The 21,244-nt window shown below is 40.1% G+C and overlaps 1 protein-coding gene across 4 annotated transcripts in view; it reads right to left on the bottom strand.

Annotated features, from left to right (window-relative positions):
- The window catches only part of zmiz2 (zinc finger, MIZ-type containing 2), a 65,980-nt gene that overhangs the window by 21,621 nt on the left and 23,115 nt on the right, over window positions 1-21,244 (bottom strand). For 2 of the 4 annotated variants that reach the window (XM_015975434.3, XM_015975424.3), the window contains exons 2-3: window positions 8,399-8,501; window positions 3-120 (exon numbers count right to left, since the gene is read on the bottom strand). In XM_015975434.3, the coding sequence (XP_015830920.1) occupies window positions 3-120; window positions 8,399-8,448 (168 nt within the window). In that variant the 5' untranslated portion in view covers window positions 8,449-8,501. Of the gene's footprint in view, window positions 1-2; window positions 128-8,398; window positions 8,502-21,244 lie in introns of those variants that run through there. The other 2 variants (XM_054744110.2, XM_070552220.1) reach the window with 2 other exon arrangements.

Here is a 21,244-nt window from a genome sequence, read left to right as displayed (position 1 = left end):
ACCTGGCTGTGTGTGGGATTGGTCACGCCCCACACTGTGGTTACTACAGAGAGAGAACGTGCGTGCTGATTGGTGCCTGGTTGCCAGGAGACTGGCTCATTTAGGAAGGGGCTGTCAGTGCTGCAGAGGGATATGAAGCAGTGTTACTGGGATGTTCAGGGGAGGCAAAGAGAGAGCATTTATTTAGATATCAATAACTGCAAAATGTCAGAGTATCACAGGCTGTGTTTCACCACTTCCTTGTGAAAATAAAGTATTTAACACCTTTTTACGACTAATTTACTGCTCCAGCACAGAGTTGGCAGAGTTGAAGGCCGCAAATGCATCATTTTGTTTAGTGAGCTAACAATTAACCTGAGCATGGTTTATTCAACTGATGGTTGAGGTTACCCTCTGCTTCCTCCTTCTAAACCATTTTCTGACTGAGAGCAACCACAACCACTCAGCTGTCAGAACACATCACCAGCAGTCTTACTCAAGCTCTGTTTTTGCCCCCAACACATAATCTTTGGACATTTTAAAAGTTAATTGCAAAAATCCTTAGTGTGAATAACACGATGCGCATCTGCCTTTTACAAACTGGTAAATGTTTACATTTTGTCCCACACTAAATTGGAAACACATTTCTGGCTTTCATTGTCCACCAACATCTGGAGGCCAGAAAGCTCTGTGGCTTCATTAAAGCAAACACTGCTTTGGTTCAAATAAACCCATCAAAGATGCTTTACAAAGGTGCAAGAAGAAAGTGCACTCAGTTAAGGAGTAATGTACGACTGCAAATTATCCAGAAGACATTCTGACATTATTTTTTTGCATTTTATCACAAATAACTTTATTCTAAAGGAAGAAATTAATTTAAAAAGCACAAAACTATTTTGTTAACAGTTTTACAGAGCTCGGCTCTGTGATTCCCAAATACTATCCAGATGTTAGTGATATTTCTAGGGTTGTGCAATTTATTTAACTATATAAATAATTATAAAAGTTGACCGATTACATTTATTTTTTTCCCATCCCGTTCTGCAAGCATCCTCTTTGTTATGCCTTTGATGGCAAGCACCAAGTCCACTCCTTCAAGTGTTTTGTGTTGCCGTTTTTAAAAAAATCAGCAAAAGTAAAGATGGCAGAACAATGGCAAAACACAGTGGTGACATATATAAGCATTTAAAAAATACTCCATTATTTTTAATGGTGAACCCCACAGCCTCTGTGGATTTTTAGTTCTAAGTATCAAAACCCCTAACACCACCACCCCAAACACACACACACACACACACACACACACACACACACACACACACACACACACACACACACACACACACCTTTTTACAAAGCACAGATTCGCTGTTTGGACATGCAGGTTTTTGTAGCAGCTGCCTTTATGTTTACTTCATATGATAAAGTAGAGGATTAAGTTAAATTACTGTCTGCATCTCACAATATTTTCTTTACTACAAGGCTCCCAATATAGATGGTTGAATAATTTATACTTTATTAATAGTTCTGTAATTCTTTATAAATCTTTAATAAGTGTTTATTTTTCATAAATTAAGGGTGAGAAAGAGACAACACTGACCGGTTTCTTTCCAAATATTGAGCCACCAAATGACAATTGTTTAATTAAACTTCATTCTTTGTCCACCACCTCCCTTACCCATGGTGTCCCACAAGGTTCTGTGCTGGGGCCTCTGCATCCTCTTCAGCACATCCTGAGCTCCTTCAAAGGAATCTCCTACCATCTTTATGCAGATGACATCCAACTGTACATCTTCTTTAAGCCCCATGAGATGTCTAAGCTGCAGCTGTTACACACCTGCTTAGACTCTATCAAACCTGGATGGCTGGGAGCTTTCTTCAGCTGAATGAAGATAAGACTGAGATCCTCATCTGTGCCCCAGACAAGCTGGTTCCCAAAGTCAGAGACTCTCTTGGTCAGCTTGCTTCCCACACCAAACCTTCCGTCAGGAATCTTGGTGTGACCTTTGACCCAGCTCTCACCCTGGATCCTCATGTCAGTTCTCTTGTTCGCTCTTCCTTCTTCTATCTCAGGAACATTGCTAAGCTGAGTCCCATTCTGTCTCGCTCTGAACTTGAGACAGTCGTCCACACCTTCATCTCCTCACGCTTAGACTACTGTAACTCTCTTTTCACGTGTCTGAGCAGAACCTCCCTGAACCGTCTACAGGTGGTTCAGAATGCCTGTGCTCGGCTTCTGACCAAGTCCTCCAAACACACCCACATCACCCCGCTTCTCCTCCAGCTTCATTGGCTGCCAGTCAACTTTGGGGTTCATTTCAAGATCCTGGTTCTGGTCTATAGGGCCTTACATGGACAATCACCATCTTACATTGGTGATCTTCTTAGTACCTACACCCCCAGCAGGTCCCTGAGGTCCAGTGACCAAAGCCTACTGGTTGTGCAGCTCACCAGGCTTAAGACCAAAGATGACAGATCATTTGCTGCTGTGGCCCCCAGACTCTGGAACTCTCTCCTCCTGAGCCTGAGATCAGTAGACTCCTTTAAAAAGCAGCTGAAGACTCACTTGTTCAAAGTGGATTTTGTGTGACCTTCTTCACCACTCTCTCTTTATTCTGCTCTCCCCACCTATTCCACCTTCCTCAGGATCCACTGATTTCCCTCTTTCCTATTCACTCTCTCTCTTTCTTAACATTTTTTTAATCACAATTGTCTATTGTTTGCTCATTTTAAATATATTTTAACCATTTTCTAAATTATTTTTTTATATTTTACGTTTTATGTTTTTGTGAAGCGCCTCGTGATTTCTATCTTGAGAGGCGCTATAAAAATATATTTTCTTCTTCTTCTTTTATATATTAATCAGTAAATTTTTAAAGAGGTTGACAAAAGTTTTTGAAATAAAATTCCAGAAAAGGCTCCCCATTCATTGTAAATCCATTACACGTTTGACCCAGACCCACATGAAGTAAAATATCTATACAAATCCACCCATTATTTTGACTTTTCCCTGAAAAGCAAAACCCACAAACCAAACATGTCCTCATTGGCAGTTACAAGGAAACAGACCACACAAATTATCTAGATGAAGGGAATATTATCAGATAAACTTCAATGATAAATCTGCATTTCCTCCCAATCTAAAATAGTTTTTAATGAAATAAACAGGGTTTCAAACAGCGGCGTAACTTGGTAAAATGAAACCACTGATTTATTTTGATATAGTTATTAGCAAAGACTTGTGTTGTAGAAGTCTTTATTAGTTCCAGTTTTTACACATAAATGAGAAGACATACCCGAAGAGCGATTGCTGAATATATCAGTTATATATCCGTTCACATCCAAAACCTTTTGTCTACAGTAAGTGTTACATTTAATACTTCTGACTACAGTTAAGTAAAAACAAAGACGCTCTAGATAACAGACTGATCTTTTCATTTTTTTCTCAGACAAGATAAGAGAGAAAATATCGTCAGCAATTTTCAAGCAGTTTAAGGTCAAAGACCATAAAGTCTAGTTCAAACTCAACAAATTACTAAAGAATACCCACCGTCACACTTTTGCCCACAGAGCTGCCAAACACTGACATTGATTTTGGGAGTAAAAAAATATATAAAACTGTGTATCCAGTTCCTAAAATACTGATCCAGAAGTGCTGCAGTGATCTAACTGTTTACTTAAAGTAGCTTTCCAGAGTTTTCGTCTTTCAGAAATTATGTATGATTTTTCAGAAATCCTTAAAAGTTATCATCTTATCATGTACGACTTTTTTTTTTGGCTAAGCACGCCCCCTGCCCCGCAGAGCTCCATGCAATAGGAAACTGAGCGCCAACCAGAACTAACCAATAGCATTAAGACTACCGCTTACTTGCTTCAAATTTAAGGAATACCTCTGCTGATGCAGAGTTGATGAATATTTCACAGACAAGTAAGCCTCTAAAATATAAATATATGAAAACACAACGTCATCTGAGAATAATACTGGTAAAAGAACATGTTTTAGCTCTGTTTGTTGCTACAGAAGCACATTCATAAACAAGAAACGTGAAGTCGCCATCTTAAAAAAACGGAAGGAGAAATTATTTGTGCAATATTCTTGTCAGCCACTAGATGGTGCCATCGGATAAGAGAAATGCCCTAGAAAGAGACTTTAAATAAACACAAATTCATTAGTAAATTGTTAAAGGTTCATTATTATATCCATATTCGTGTAGAAACATCACGTTGTCGTTGTGATTATTTCAGGTTCCAAGATTTTCTTTCTAGGTTCTTTAGACTTATTTCAATTCCATTACTAGCTAAATATTTAAATTAGGAACCAGGCATTCTTCTTGCACCTTGTCCCATTTTGTTGTTTCCCAGTTTGGTTGTTCTGCTGGTGTTTCCCTTCAGGTCTAACTGGCTGTAGTTGGATTTGGTGGTTGTAGAGCCAACACACCTTAATCTCATCAGCCTCTTAACCCTGGTCATCTTCTTCTCTTTGGTTAATTCAATTGGAATTTTCCATGAACTTGATACCTACCAAAGTTTCCTCTAGAACATGTCTGTCTGCCCCGCCCGCAGTTCGAGTATACCCTGAACAATTATCTAGCACTATTCACCTGCCAAATCTGCATCCACACCTACGACTCCAGGCAACCCACATCTGCACTTACCTGGCTCCAGTTTCAGTCTGAACATCCTCCTACAGATGGATCCAAGCAATTCAACAGTTTCTTCTCTGCCTCAACCGCATTACTGGCATTCCACCCCTTCACGGATAAAACTACCAGTAATACTAACCTCCAGCCCATTTGTGCTGCTTCTCGTCTAAAAATAAATCTGTTAAACTGTCCCTACGTCTCCCTGCTCTGCTTAAGAGTGGCATTTCACTCATTTTCACAGCATTTTCTGTTAACAGCTGCTCCTTCTGAGGCACGATATAAAAATACCTTCTAATATTAAACTGTTTCATTTCAATGTGCACCTATCAACTTTGACATTGTGGGTTTAGCTGGCCCAGCTCCGCAGCGATGCTGATTTTACAGGCATCCTCGGTTGTTGTTACTGTAACAGGATGGTTGGATGTGTTTTCTCAATCTTTTAAAAACAATTATGTGTCCATTAGGGCTGGTCGATTTGGCCTAAAATTAATATCACAATATATTGAGGATTTTCCCATCGATAACAACAAATGGACGATAACTTCAGGTATGCGCAGAAACAAAAGTTGTCCAATAGATGGGGCTGTCACGTGTATTAAGTTGAGTGACATATTTACGTGACTCAAGGTGGTACAGCTTCTTAAAGGGACATGAACGCTGCCAACCTACACACATGTTTTCATTTTTTTATTATCAGATTTATAGAGATGGGAAAAATGATCACGATAAGAGTCAGAAATTTCGATAACGATACATTTTCGATTTATTGCCCAGCCCTAGTGTCCATATTTGCAGAGCGCTGTTGGGACTATCTTATTCTGATTTCTGCCACCATTAAAATGAACCCCTTGGTTCTAAAAGTGGTGTTACTTGTACATTCTTTAAAATTTTCTGATGTGCTCTAAATGTTTCTGCAATCAAAGTCTAACTGATTTTTTAAGATTAAAAGGTTCTTTAACAAAGACACTGAAGATTGGGCTTTAGCTATCAAATAATCAAGTACTCTATCAGATAGTTTTGTGATCAGATATTCGCAATACCTAGCTGAAGATGGTACAGTGTGGTTACACTGAATTTCTACAATTTTAATGCAGAGTCTGGCCAATACCTTTAAACCATCCCAAGCTTTCTGTTTGTTCTTGTGGAAACCTTTCTTTGTCACTAAATCAGTTAGAAGGCTTTCTTCATCACTACTGAGACACTCCAAGTTGATGGTGCTAAAATTCATAAGCCCAACTACTCATGATTTCTTTCATAAGAAAATGTAGATGTCTGTAAAATAACATTTGACTCATCTCATTGCAGAATCTGAGCATAAACTCACTATTGTTGTTACAGGGTGATAAAGTCTAACCAATGTATGCAGAGAAGTGTCTACGTTTTCTTTCCACTCACTTTAGGCATCACTGATTCAGGACGGTGCATCTGCTAAAGGACAAAGTAGAAGAAACTATCTTTTTCATGTAGTGCCTCTCAAGATAAAAATCATGAGGTGTTTCACAAGAACAAAAAAATTATATTAAAAATACATATTAAAAAATGGGGAAAATGAAAGACAGAATTGGTAGAAAGAGCAGAATGAAGAGAGGGAAGTGATCAGGGTCACGCAAAAGCCAGCTTAAACACACGAGTCTTCAGCTGCTTTTTAAAGGAGACCACTGAGTCCACTGATCTCAGGCTCAGGGGGAGAGCGTTCCAGAGTCTGGGGGCCACAGCAGCAAATGATCTGTCACCTTTGGTCTTTAGCCTGGTGCTGCACAACCAGTAGGCTTTGATCACTGGACCTCAGGGACCTGCTGGGGGTGTAGGGACTAAGAAGATCACCAATGTAAGATGGTGCTTGTCCATGTAAGGCCCTATAGACCAGAACAAGGATCTTGAAATGAACACTGAAGTTGACTGGCAGCCAGTGAAGCTGGATGAGAAGCGGGGTGATGTGGGTGTATTTGGCGGACTTGGTCAGAAGCCGAGCACAGGCATTCTGAACCACCTGTAGACGGTTCAGGGAGGTACTGCTCAGACACGTGAAAAGAGAGTTACAGTAGACTAAAGCCCTTTTCAGATAGACATTCTGGAACATTTGTGGACAATTCAATCCGGTTTTTAACCGGAACTGTGTTTTCAGACACACCACTTTTGTACCGGAACTTGTCCTTTCGGCTGCGTTCACACAGCAGGGAAAAGTTCCAGATGTCTGACGGCGGCGGGGGGTGGGGGGGGAGAATCGGACTCATGTTAAGAAGAAGAAGAAGAAGAAAATATCATTTCTATAGCGCCTCTCAAGATAAAAATCACGAGGCGCTTAAGCATAATTCTGCGCACACGAAGATGCATAAGACACCTGGATGATGAAGCTCAATGGTTAAAGGAATCACTGAAGCGGTGTGAAGCGCTCCGTCGCGCGTCTAGACGGTACCGTAGGAGGCGAGCTGCCGTGGTTCGCCGCATGCTACAGCAGCGGGCTATCTAGGTGCGCACAGCGTCCCCCGGTCCCCTCCTCCTCCCCCTCCCTCTTGTCCGGAACTTTACCTCACCAGTCTGAAGCAGCCACCCTGTCCGTAACAAGTCCGGACCTGTTACTAGGGGCTTCGTCCGGTTAAATTCCGGAACACGTTATCCAGATGTTTGTATTCAGACAGAAAGGTCTTACGGACAGATTCCGGAACATTTCCGTTTTTCATGGCCTGTCTGAAGGGGGCTTAAGTGTGAGGAGATGAAGGAGTGGAGAACTGTCTCAAGTTCAGAGAGTAAAAACTGCCCGTATGAAACAAGGAATTAAAAGAAGAAATTATTCCAAACATAGCGCCTCTCAAAATAAGAATCCAGAGGCACTTCACAAGAACAAAAAAAGTCATAAAAACATTTATATCATATATTAATATATATTATTTCAAAAGTCATAAAAAGAGGAAATTTTAAATAAAATAATTAACTGAAAAACGAGGAGGACAAAACGAATAAGAAAAAAGTAATACAGGATTACTGAGCGGTATGTCTTCATCTTTGACAACGGTGGCACAGGAGTTAAGTGCTCAAGTCGCCCTGTAATCGGAAGGTTGCAGGTTCTAGCCCCGCTCAGACTGTCGCTGTCATTATGTCCTTGGGCAAGACACTTAACCCCCCTTGCCTAATGGTGGTGGTCAGAGGGACCGGTGGCACCTATGTAAGGCAGACTCGCGCCTCTGTAAGTGCGCCCCAGGGCAGCTGTGACTACATTGTAGCTCATCACCATCAGGGTGTGAATGTCTGAATGACTTTTTGTGTTGTAAAGCACCTTTGGGGGTTCCAGGACTCTAAAGGGTGCTTTATCACATACAGGATTAAAATAAGCATCAAATCCAATTACTGTCTCAAAATCTTTTGTAATGGAGTAATTTATGTCACCTGATTAATTAAATAAGTTAATTAAGTTGCATCTGTTGAATAACAATTCAAATAAACAACACACTCAAGTTTTGAGAAGTTTAAATTACTTAACAGGAAATAGAGTTAACTTATTCCTTTGATACATAATTTAAATATGTTTGGGCTCTTTGTATGAAAGAATTTAAATTATCATCATCATCATCATCATTCACAAATAATGTACATATTACTTTTATTGCATAACATTTTCAAATCCTTTCAGTTTTAAAAGCGATGCGTGACTTGTGTCTGAATGCTGGTCTGAGAACCCACCCAGTGATGAAGTCAACCTCATCTTTGTGGTGCAAAGCAGGTGAGGTGTCACAAGACTTGGAGCTTAAAGTCTGTGCCGTGTGCAAATGTATGAGTACCTTTGTGGAGTGGGAGGCAGGGAGGGTTTCATGGAGGTAAGGGGGTTCATCAGATGAACAGTGGGATCATGAGAGAGCCCCCACGTTTCGTCAAGCAGCAGCCCTAAGAGACACAAAGAAGCACTCATAAACAGAAAAACACTCTCAGCTCATTCGCTGCACAGCAACGATTTATCATCACCATAGCCCACACTGTGTGCACAAAGACACGGCGCCCTCCCACTCTGATCCACTCACTTTAATCTGTGTGTGCATGTGTGTGTGGACTGCGCACTTCAAAACGTTAGCCTATCACTGTCTGCCGCAGCTCTGATACCTCTCAGAGGGGGAGGGGTGCTGCGAGCTAAATTTAGCTTGCTGATTTCAAAAGGAATTTAAGAGAACAGAGATGTGAAGAGGCACACTCCTCAGCACCGACATACAATCAGTTACTCACAAGAACACACACTTAAGGAATATTCTCTTTGATTATATCTTGGTTTACAAAAGGTCATAATCCTTCTCCATCATTCCAGAATCCAACAGAGCTGATTAGAAAACTTCTGACACACAAAAACACAACCACTTGTTGACTAATCAGTGACTATTTTAAATGAGTAATTAATCAGGATTCATAAAGTACAAATAAAAAAAGACAGAAAAAAACTTGGATGATTTACTTTACAAGAATGTGTCATTTAGTTAAACTCCTTTCACATCGACTCCCTTTCTCCTCATGGAGCTTACTCACCTCCTCTTTGCGTCACAAGTACAAAAGAAAGAGACAAAAGTAGAAGGTTTTTGGGCTTAAAATAATAGCTCTGATAACATAAAGATGGTTTTGTCTAGTAGTTAGGACTTGCTTGCATTTTCCCTGCAATAGACAGATGTCAGAGTGACCTCAGTTTGGAGAAACATGGATAAAATGTCCTGGGAGGGGGGTCGAGCTAGCAGCTACTCAGAGCAGGGTTGATTCAAGAGCAAATTACTTGTGTTACATATGACTCAGATGTCAGAAAATGTCAAATTTCTTCTATGAATGTGTTGTTTTATAAATTCTATGTAATATATATGAATATGATTAATTTAAAGGTTATTAATTTAACTATTTCTAACATTATCCACACAATTACCTAAAACAGGAAGTCAAACTGATTCTTTTTGCTCCATAAAACCTGAACAACACATGCAGGTAAAGTGTCAGCTGACTGTTGTCCCAGATTTGTGTCCTCAGACATTTATCGATTAGAAAATGTGTCAGACAGACAAATTGATAAGAGCGCTCTTATTCTGTGGAAAAGATGTTTTTTTACACTGAACTACTGAGACTGATTCATTATGTTGGCACAAGTCAAGTTTGTCTCACATCTGAAACTGGTTCAAATCAAGCTCACCTACAGGCAAAAAAGGTGTGAGCACATGACTTATGACCTTACTTTCCTTTATTAGCACTCTGTCTACTCAGTGTTCTCCTTACATAGGTGTAGCCGTGGCGGCTTGCCACGGCTGAAATCCCAGCGCCACGCATACGAGATCCCAAGTTTTATTGATTTTTTTTTTGCACCGTTTCCCGAAGAAGCAGCGGGAACTACTCTGTTGTTGCTTGTGATCACAGCCGGCAGGCAGCAAGGAGGCAGGGCAGGGTGGTTACAGCTAGGGATGAGCCGGATACTCATTTCAGACGAGTATCCGGTACGGATAAAGCATTTTTGACGAATACGAGCATAAAACTCGTAAATATCTGTAATCGTGCTGAAGAAAAATCCTCATTGGGTAACTGACTATCTTCGTGCTCTGTGATTGGCCAGTCACATAGAGCGCCCGCCCCTCCCTACACACAAAACTGCAGCCGGGAGCGCAGTCCGTCCGGCCCACGCACACACACACACACACACACACACACACACACACACACACAGTAACAGATCTCTGTGCTTGCTTCACTGTTGCTCACGTTTCTTCAGAACTCCCTAGGTTTTCTTTAGCTCGTCTCTTTTTCGGTTTAATATTTAAAGTTACTTTTTTCGTAGAGTACGTGGTGCATTTTACAAGACAGCTGAAAACGGCTCGTGCATGCGTCGGTCACTGCCTCCGCTCCGGTCGTTTTTTTTTTAACTCTCTCTCCCTCTCACACACACACACCTCAATCAACATTGTTTTGTTTAACTGTGTGGGGAAAATGCCAACAAAGTTGGGAAAAAATCAGTTTAATCAAATTAAAATAAAATGGTTCTAGTATTTCATATTTCCTAGTTCCTACTGCATCAGTTCAGATCATCGACATATAAATATTGGACAATGGGTTTCCATAGGCTCCAATAACACGTTTTTGAAGAAAAATGGGAGGTGGAGACCACCGCCATTTTGACCGTGTCACAGGTTCCGTCAAGCCCAGACAATTCCACAAAAGGGAAGAGAGGTGGAGCTGAGGGTGGGGCTGTAAGGCTGGGATCAACTGACGACACCCGGTCGAACTAGCTACAAGCTAACCTGAAGCTAACGCGGAGGTGGGAGCTAAGCTAACAGAGGAAGCAACCTAGCTACAACCAGAGTTAACTGTGCACAACAACAGAGCTTCTGAGTCAGAGATACGCTGGGCTGACCGCTGGGTAAAACCGGGTGGAACACAGAGGTAGGGCTGCTCGATTATGGCAAAAATAATAATCACGATTATTGTGACTGAAATTGAGATCTCGATTATTTAAGACGATTTTTCTATTTATGTTGATTTTAATTGTTTTTATTCTGTCATAAAATTGCTCAGGGCACATTCAGGACAAAATTAAATAAGAAACAAGATGATCACTAAAATAACTCCTGATTCCCAGTATAAAAAGATCAATATACTTATAGCTCATAGTTTATGACCCAAGGGCTATTGACCTTGGTTTAACTCATTTTAGTCTAACTAGTACAGACCCAAATACCAATATCTTGCAAATACTGACAGCAAGAATTATACAGTGGCATTTATAACAAATAAAAGCTACTAAATTGATGTTCATAAAATGTTGCATAACATTTATTTAGTCATGTCAAGGTGCTGTAGAAGAGTGCAGCACCGTGTCCTCAGAGAGATTAGTTATTATTTATCAGCATGAGGAACTTATTTCTATCTATTTCTACCTTATTTATAAACTATTTATTTACAGGTCCATCAGTTAATGTAATAATTGTCCCAACCCCCCAACCCGGTTTCACAGCAATCATGGGCAAGCTGTACGTGTGTTTAGCACGCGCACATTTAGCTGTTTTTAGCGACTCAGGAGCCCGCAGGTGCAGTGTGTGTGTGTCACTCACTCTGGTTAATCCACCAGGGAGCCGGCTCTGAGAGCCGTTTCTTTAGCGACTGACACATCACTACATCATTCCCTTTCCTAATGTCCTGAAGAACGGTCCGGAGCACAGGTGGAGTGTTTAGCTAACCTGCAAGAAATGTCAATGACAGTTATCCAGAAAGTAGCTAAGGGTTACCAGAGATGTTTCTGAGGTGTTCGCTAGATATTTTTACAATTTAAAAAGTCAAGAAGGGGGTCTGAAAAGCTGCTAGAAATAGCGTCAAAGTCGCTAAGTTGGCAACACTGTGGGAGGAGCGCTTCATTTGCAACTCAGGGCAGTGCAAGTGGGAGGAGCAAATAATCGGCTTGTTTTGTTTTTATAATCGTTCAAAACTCAGATCGTAATTGGGATTGAAATTCGATTAATTGAGCAGCCCTATTGTCGCTCCATCCTTCCTAATTTAGCCCACTTGTCCACAATAAGAGCTCCCTAATATAAACCAAGCCCTTCTCAATAAGTCACCAATTATTTATCCAACTTCCATATAAAAATGCTAATTTCTTATTACACAAATGACATGATAAATGATAATGATAATGACCCGCACTTGTATAGCATCTCTCAGAGTAAGGACTCCAAAGCGCTTTACACTACAGTGTATCATTCATCCATTCACACACACATTCACACAATGATGGTGATGAGCTACGATATAGCCACATCTGCCCTGGGGCGCACTGACAGAGGTGAGGCTGCAGAGGCGCCACTGGTCCCTCCGAACACCACCTGCAGGCAAGGTGGATTAAGTGTCTTGCCCAAGGACACAACAGCAGAATTCTCTGTCTACTGGACAACCCACTCAGCCTGTTGAGCTACTGCTGCCCCAGCAAATTTCGAATTAGGAACATGCCAAATTATTACATTTGGAGTCTAATTAAAAAGTAAAAACTGCCATTAATCAAATAAGTACAGACATATATTTTAGTAAAGCTAGAAAACTGTAAAAGACTTCAACTACACTGAGTTTTGGCTAGCAGCTATAAACGTAACTGAACTACGGAAGCTCTGCATGGACAAGACGTAATTGCATATGCAGTTAATCGTTCAGTTATTAGGGCCTTACATTAACAAGCACCATCATACATGATGTATAACTTCAATCACAAAATTCTGTGAGTAATTATTTTACATCCACCGCATAGCCGTGCATTCCCAATTGACACACCAACCAGACATTCACTGAATATCCTCTCCATCTTCATATCTCACGATAAGCATTCCTTTATGCTGCCTTTTGAAGAGCTTAATGCATTGGCATTGCTTCAATTCAACAAACTGCTCAAACTCAAACTGCTCCATAACTTCAAACACAGAAACACTAGTAGCACATCAGCCTTTAGGTAATGTCTTGAATTCTTTAATCCAATATCAAAATATCTTTAAATCGTTTCAATATATTCAAAATACTCAAGAGCATTTTTATTGAATTTAAATAACGGTCAAATACAAATGATTGCTGTGTTGTGAACCATGTAAATAATTTGTTCCCTCCACAACGTGGCAATACACAGAAATTATTAAATTTCTATTTTCACCCAAAATGAAATTTACCAAATGGTCTGAGAGTCACTGCTACTCTAGTGTGCAAACAAGCTGTGGGTACAATCAGGTTGGAAACTGCAGACCTCCAAAAGAGAGCAGAAACACACAGAGCCTCAGTAACTGGAGGAATAATCTTGTTCTTTCAGTTTGTGCATAAATAACATCCCTCCACAGAAATGTTCTTTGTTCCTGCTCATTCTTCATCCCATTTTTACTCCGCTCTTCTACCATTTGCTAATAATTTTCCTTATCTGACTGTTGCCAACTGACATGCTAATTTTCCACTGTCAGAGCCTTGAACATCCCCTCCCCCATTTTTCCAACCACTGGTTTCCTTTTTGTACTTTGCAGATTTGGGTCAGACATCTTGTATCCTGTATAAAAGAGAGAAAGGGAGGGGTCTCCCTTGGATCACATGACTACTATACATAAATTCCCTCCTATCAAGCACCTTGTAACTTTCATCACAGCTGAGCAACAAAACCACACAAGGGGAGGGTGAGATGTGCGAGCCGTGTGGCTGTATCAGATGTTGAAAGTGAGCACAAGCAGCACAAAGTGTACCTGTGAAGAAATGATTGAGACTCTGTTCTCTCAGTCTTTCTGCCTTTTTCTGACCTCAGCTCCTTGACATTTTCTTTACCCACATCTATTCATCCCACTCCTCACTGTTGAATTCTTTTCTCATTCTTTTCCTCTAAGCTCTCCTGCCATCATAGGGACAACTGAAGTGCAAGAGGCACTCAGGCAACCCTGTTTTGTTAGAACCAAATTCATTTTCACGTACAATAACGTATTGATAGCTAAAGATGTTCTTTGTGTCTGAAGGACTTTACCTGCTATCGTCGTGTATCCTGTTGGCCTTTTTAAACATTCATTTGATAGATCCAAAAATCCATAATCAAAGATAAACTCCAAACATAATCTGTTTTTATGACATGCATTTTGGCCCAATTCACAGAATAAAATGTATTGTAAATAAAAACATCACATGTAACAGAAGATCTGCCCCTCTGCAAATACTTGTTTTCTTTGTCATCGTTCAGTTTCAGCTATAGGGTTTCTTGCTTGCACGTGCCACAACGCTAGTGGCAAGTTTATCCTGTTTTATAAGGTGTAAATCATAAAGTGGTGAAGGACCTCTTGTGAAATAAATTCACTGGTTCACAGTGAGTTTACATGTGCATCAGAAAACTGAACTATTGCCCTGAATAGACTGATGTCATTTTTTTTTAAATGCATGTTGACGCATTAGTCTTGCTGAAGGCGAACTGGTTCATATCGCACTGAAGCACCCAGACAATGCAGTAGGAAACAAATTTCATCTGCAAGTCACCGGCTCAGTCATGTTGACACTGTATTATTTTTTCAACTATACTGAAGTAAAACAATACATACACACATCAATAACAAAAACAATAAGATAATATAAAACATAAAAAAAAAACAATTTAAATCCTAGAAAACTATTCTTAGAAACGAAATATGCAAGTTTCATTAAAACCACATATAGGCCCTCCAGCCCCCCCCCCCCCCCCCCCCCCCCCCCCCCAGGTCTCAATACAAACTTAGATTTTTTTCAACTATAGGATGAGCTCTGACTACGTAAACAAGCATAAAGGACCTACACTTGTACTGAACCTTTCTGAGTCAGAGGACTACAGAGTGCTGTACACTACAGTCAGTCTTTCACACATTCACACTCTGGTCTTAAGTCTAATTTTGCTTATATTTATTATTTCTTGCACCAAACACAGCTATTTACTAATGTTGTTGCACATATGGTAATAAAACCCTTCTGATTCTGATGAGTTACACTGTACCCACAGCTGCCACAGCACATTGACAGAAATGAGGCTGCCAAGCACTGGCATAAGCATAGTTATAGTTACAAATTACTTACTCAAAAACATAACTGAGTTAGAATATTATAAAAGTAACAAATAACCAAGAAAAATAGCAATTGTTACTTTTTTTTAAATCGGAAAGAAAATTGAACTTACCTAATTTATGATGAATTGTTAAAATACTAAAACATAAATTACTAAATAGATTGGAAAATATTTCAAATGCATGTCCAATTGTTTATTATAAAACTGAATAATAGAAATTATTGGGCACCTAACAGGAGGAACTACAAACAGGAAACATTACACTAATCTAAACTATTCAAATGCCACTGTGTGATATGAAACGAGACCCCAATCTAATAGGATTTGTAATTGCAAATCGAAAAAACACCTCCAAAGGGTTCCTAAATTTCTCTCAGTCCAGCTAAATTAGAGAAATAAATGGACTTTAGCATCATATTCTAATTTTTTTTAGGTTCATTTATGTATACCTTAGTGTTTTATTAGCATTTCTATTACTCATAATTAGGGTTGGGCATCATTTGATTTTGAACGATTCGGATTCCAATTCCTCGTTTCGATTCCGGTTCCTATCGATTCCCGATTCAGATTCTTTCAAGACATGACATGCTTTACATGAGCCAGCTAACCACAGGTCCTACTTGATGAAATAATCTTAACTTCAACATGAATTTTAATTCTATGAACAATAACATCACCTTCATTTAGACAAAAACATGTTTTGGAAAAAAAAAGGAAAAAGACTTGCAGCACAACCAGTGTGTTTGTTTCTGACCACAACCAAAGTCTGGAAGAAGCCTCTGGGATGAGAGGCTAAATGTCTCCAACATATCCAGAAACGTCCAGCTGTTTTCAGCTAAAACTCTCAGGATGATCATGTCCAGGATGACAGCCGCTCGCTTCCGAACTCAATTTTTAATGGTACCCGCTCTACAAAGGCTCCGCTCTGGTGCGGAGACCTGAGGTGCGCAAACAGGCATGCGCGGGATTTTCGAGATCTTGTGATACAGTCCGAGCAATAAACGCGGAATTTAGATCCAAACACCCGTTGTGTGGGAGAAGCATCCAAATGAACCGTTTAATCTGCCCATCATTTGTGTTGAGAGATCAGCAGTGTTTTAATCAACAAAGTGTGACAACTTTGATAGTGGAAACTGTATTTATGGCTTATTTTTGTGCATTTAAAGTTCAGCCGCCATTGATAGTTGTTAAAAGTTGTTAAACCTGTTTATATGAAACAAAAAAAACGCTTTTTGTTTATCGATTTATTGTGAAATAACGGAAGTTGCGCTTGCTCCCTTTCCTGTTGGGCGGTTGTGATTTCTGTCCATTGACTGAGGAGGTGCTCAGGCGTCCGGTGTCGGTACAAGATCTGCTCGGGTGCAAAATCGGCTCGGGGTCCGTCGACTGCCGATGACGTCAAAGTAGTCGATTGGCTGAACATGAACCTTACGGAATTACGTAATCACGTTACGTTGTTATCACGTTACGTTGGTCCAGGCAAATCTTTCTGTTGGAAAGATGGACAACTTTTATAAAGAAATCCATCATTACCTCTTTGAAAATACACTCTTAGCATAGAGCTGCATGTATATTAGGACTGAACGATTAACTGCATGTGCAATTAAATTGCGATGTGACAAAAGGAGATTTTCTAATCGTAAAGGCTGCAATTTGGCAGCGAGTGGTTAGCGCAATGCTAATATACGTGGAAAAACCCATAGGAATGCTAATATCGCCGATTACATTATTACAAATTATGAATTAGAAACGTGCCAAATGATTACTTTTGGAGTCTAATAGAAAGTTAAACTACCATCAATAAAATAAGTACAGACAGGTATTTTAGTAAAGCCAGAAAACTTTTAACTCCAGAGTTTTGGCTAGCAGCTATGAGCTTAACTGAACTACGCATGGACAAGACGTCAAAAACTCTAAACACAAAATACTTCAATAAACAGGACACACTTCTTTCCTGCAAATACAATTTCACAGGTGTTGCTAATACCTATGATCCTTCAAGGGATGTGCTCAAAGTGGAGTTCAACATTATGAATAAAATATAGTGTTTTATTTTACAAATACCATTATAAACACAAACTTACGTCTTAAGAAACATTATTTTAATAACGAAACTGCTAAATTCTTTCCAACAGTATAGATGTGTAGTTTATTTTGTCGTACTTTGACGTCATCGGCAGTTGAAGGACCCCGAGCCGATTTTGCACCCGAGCAGATCTTGTACCGACACCGGCAAAAATAGAATCGATCCAATTTTTGCCGGATGGCGGAACGACGGGCGGCGCACTGCGCCGCACGGCTGCAGTAGTGGAACAGCTCTGATTGACTACAATGGGACCGATTTTGCTGCAGAGTTCGTGCCAGTGCGGAGCGCAGCGGAGCAGAGGTAGTGGAATTTTGGGGTGAGAACTACACCTCCATGCTGCAGCAGCATTCAGTCAGAACAGAAAGTGAAACTTAAATGTAGCTGCTGTCAGTAACAATCTAACCCCAAGATCATGTTTATTTTTCACGGAGATCGGCCGCGGATTCCTCTTCCGTCGGCACAATAGGAATCGAAACTAGGAATCGAAATAAAAACGTTGAGCGATTCCAGGAAAAATGAACAGTTGGAATCGGTTCCAATCGATGCTCTCGATTCTCGATGCCCATTATGAGTACATAATCTAGTAAAAGCCTATTGATAAATAAAAATCCTTAAAAATGAAACCAGAACAGGAACAAATCAGATCAAGGACTTAAATTTGCCAACTTGGGACCCAAATGCGGAAGTGCTGAAGCTGGGTGGTTTGTTGTAGTAAACCCAGGGCATCCATGACTGATCTGAGTGATGAACAGGTGAGTGGCCCTTTCTTATATGGACAATCCCACTATCATGGCAAGAAGAGTATAGATGCGGGTCTCCAGTTCTGTAACCTGATCATGTCTTCCTTGTTCCTTCCTGGCCATGATGCGCTTGGATGTATACATCCAACTCCTTTAACTCCTGATCAGATGATGACAAGTTCAACACACCTTGCTGCTGAACTATGGTAACATGCATGTTCTTATCGGTAACGCAAGCAGCACTGTAAAAAAAACCTGTCAAGTTTACGGTAAAATAACGGCAACTGTGGTTGCCAGGAATATACCGTAAAAAAATGTGTAATCTGTAAACAAAAATACGGTATACTGGTTTTGTAATCCTAAATTTGACAGTAGACAATGTTTTTTTTAACCAAAATCATGGTAGGAAAAAAACTAATATATTTGTCAATTATACAGTAATTTCGTGTAAAAAATGCAACTTTGCATAGCTTTTTATGGATTTCTACAGTTAAAAAAGGTTACATTAATATTTACATTGATTTGTTGTTAATTTAACAGTAACAGGATAAACCTTATTATGGCAGATTAGGGCTGGGGTAAACAATTATTTTTAAAACGATTATTTTATCGAATAGTCGACTATTCTAATGACTATTTAGACAATTAATCTAATGATTATTTTTCTATTGCACAGTTAATAAAAACCAAAAAATCTCTAATAAATTCCTCAAAAAATTGATAAATTGTTACTGTAAGAGAATAAACATACAGGGCTTCCATTCTGTGTAACACTGCTTTTATTGTGTTGCGGTTGGTTATGTTCTGGTGACTTGTAGAACTTGGGAGTGCACCCTGCGAGGTGGTTGGAGACGGAGTGTCTCCATGCTGCTTTGTTTTGGTCACTTATGTACGTGAGGCGAGTGGTGTTACGACTCTTCCTGGGGAGTTTGGCTCGTGTACAAAAAGGAAGGGACAATAACACGGGATTTAAAAGTTAAAATGATGATCAGGTTTATTTACAACAACAAAAAAACAAATCTTTCCATCCACAGGTTGGGAATAATAAAACTAATTCTGCCTGTGGGGAATTAAAACAAAAGTACAAATAACTAGGGATGTCTCACTGGGCAAAGATTACAGGGTTCTGGACCAAAATAAGGATCTCCAAAGGTCCAAACTCTAAACTAGGTGGTTAAACCAGACAAGGTGATATTTTAAACTAAACCGAAAACCCACAACACTCTAAATGTAATAAAAGGGAGATCTGCACCACAAAAACGATGAACTCTAAACCAAAACGGTACAGCTTATCCAAACGCAAGAAGCTGTTAGCGAAAATGCTAACAGTAGCTTTACCAACGTTAAGTTCAAGTTACCAAGTTTAAAATAAACCGAACACACCCAGCAGCAAACAGACCAGCACGGAGGAGAGACTGCTACCATGAAAACAGCTCTCCTAATGTCTGAAAGAAGCTCCTTTATGAAGGGAGAAACACTCCCGGTGATTTTCTACATCTGCGATGGAGACGAAGCAGCGCATCTGACCCCGGAAGTTGTTGTCCATTGCCGGGAGACGAAGGCGGCAAAACAGGAAAGGAATCTAGTAGCGGACGGACATTGTTCCGGGTCTTCGGTATTTGGTGGAGAGTTAAGCCGGGCGTACACTGTGCGACTTTTTCACTTTTTTGAGTCGATTTTCCAGTCGTGCGAGAATCCACGACATCGGGGCGAGTTTTGCGCCGAGCGGTCGTGTAGTGTACAGGGGGTTACGAGAGGCGATTAACACCACGTGACCAGCTGCCGATCAGCAGTCGTGAGGTCACACAGACTTCTGGTGTGTTTAATATTTCGCTCGTCCCTCGTGAGGGTATCGCACTGTTGAAGCAGCGCTGCGAGCAGCTGCGACCCAAAAAGTATCAGAACCGCTCACGGCGCATGCGCGCGCAATCCTGCATCAACGCCGGTCGCTCGCTATTTCCCTAATAACACAAGCTGTTCATTTTTGTTTCTACATGTTTTTTTTTACTCACAAAGATTGTCAAGAAAGCGTGTTTGTCGTGTTCATGTCAAATTAAACTGATCACAAAACACAGATTTACTCTCTTTATTTCGTTTTCCTCATCCAACCCCCATAAATCCCTGTGGTTCCTCCTGCAGCACTCCCGAAGGACAACAGGCAAGACAAGACAAAAAAGTCTGACGTGTTGAGTAAAAACTGCTATTTTTAGCATATTTTTAGGGCCGACGTGTTGCTACCAGACGTACAGTGTGAGAAGTCCGATCGCATGCGAGAACTGGGTCGTGCAGTGTGAGCACATGACTCGTGAGATCTGCTCTGCGAGGAAGTCGTACAGTTTGAGCTGAAGCTGAACGCTGCGAGTGAAAAAGTCGCACAGTGTACGGCCGGCTTTAGTGAAGGCAGAGAAGAGGCCGAACTAGAGGAAAAACAGGCAGATTCCTCCTCTATTTACAAACTCCTGGGGATGTAACAAGTGGGCGTGGTGCGGCGACTACCGGATCTGACGTCGAAAATTTTTTAGAATCGAGTCGTCAACGTCATCGAGAATTTGCTACAGCCCTATGGCAAATAACTGTAAAAATAAAAATATGGTAAACCTTATTAAAACCTTTGACAATGAAAAAACACATGGGAAATGTATAAGAAATTACAGCATTTTATTTTTACTTAATACATTTCACAGTAAATTCCTGGCAACCACAGCTGCCGGTATTTTACCTTAAATTTGACAGTACAATGACAAAATAAAAATTTTTACTTTACATTTAACATTTGCAACCGTTAAATATAGAAAAATATAAAGATGATCAAATAGGTTAGTGAAAATTACTGGTAAACTAAAGTGGAATTACCCTGTGGAAACAGCAACTTTCCGTTTTAGAGCATTTTGAAATCGTTAAAGGTAGGTCAATTATGGACAATTTTAAAAGGCCTTAATTGTGAAACGCAACATCAGAATGACTTGATATTGATATGGTATCACTGTGGGGTTGTATACTGTTGATCTAAAGTGGAATTACCCTGTGGAAACAACAACTTTCCATTTTAGAGCATTTTGAAATCGTTAAAGGTAGGTCAATTATGGGCAATTTTAAAAGGCCTTTATTTTGAAACGCAACATCAGAACGACTTGATATTCATATGGTATCACTGTGGGGTTGTATACTGTTGATCTAAAGTGGAATTACCCTGTGGAAACAGCAATTTTCCATTTTAGAGCTTTTTGAAATTGTTAAAAGAGTCGGTCAAATATGGGAAATTTCAAAT

The sequence above is a fragment of the Nothobranchius furzeri genome, chromosome 6, assembly GCF_043380555.1.
Source record: "Nothobranchius furzeri strain GRZ-AD chromosome 6, NfurGRZ-RIMD1, whole genome shotgun sequence".
NCBI classification, from domain to species: Eukaryota; Metazoa; Chordata; class Actinopteri; order Cyprinodontiformes; family Nothobranchiidae; genus Nothobranchius; species Nothobranchius furzeri.
This window is presented reverse-complemented; position numbering and strand designations above follow the sequence as displayed.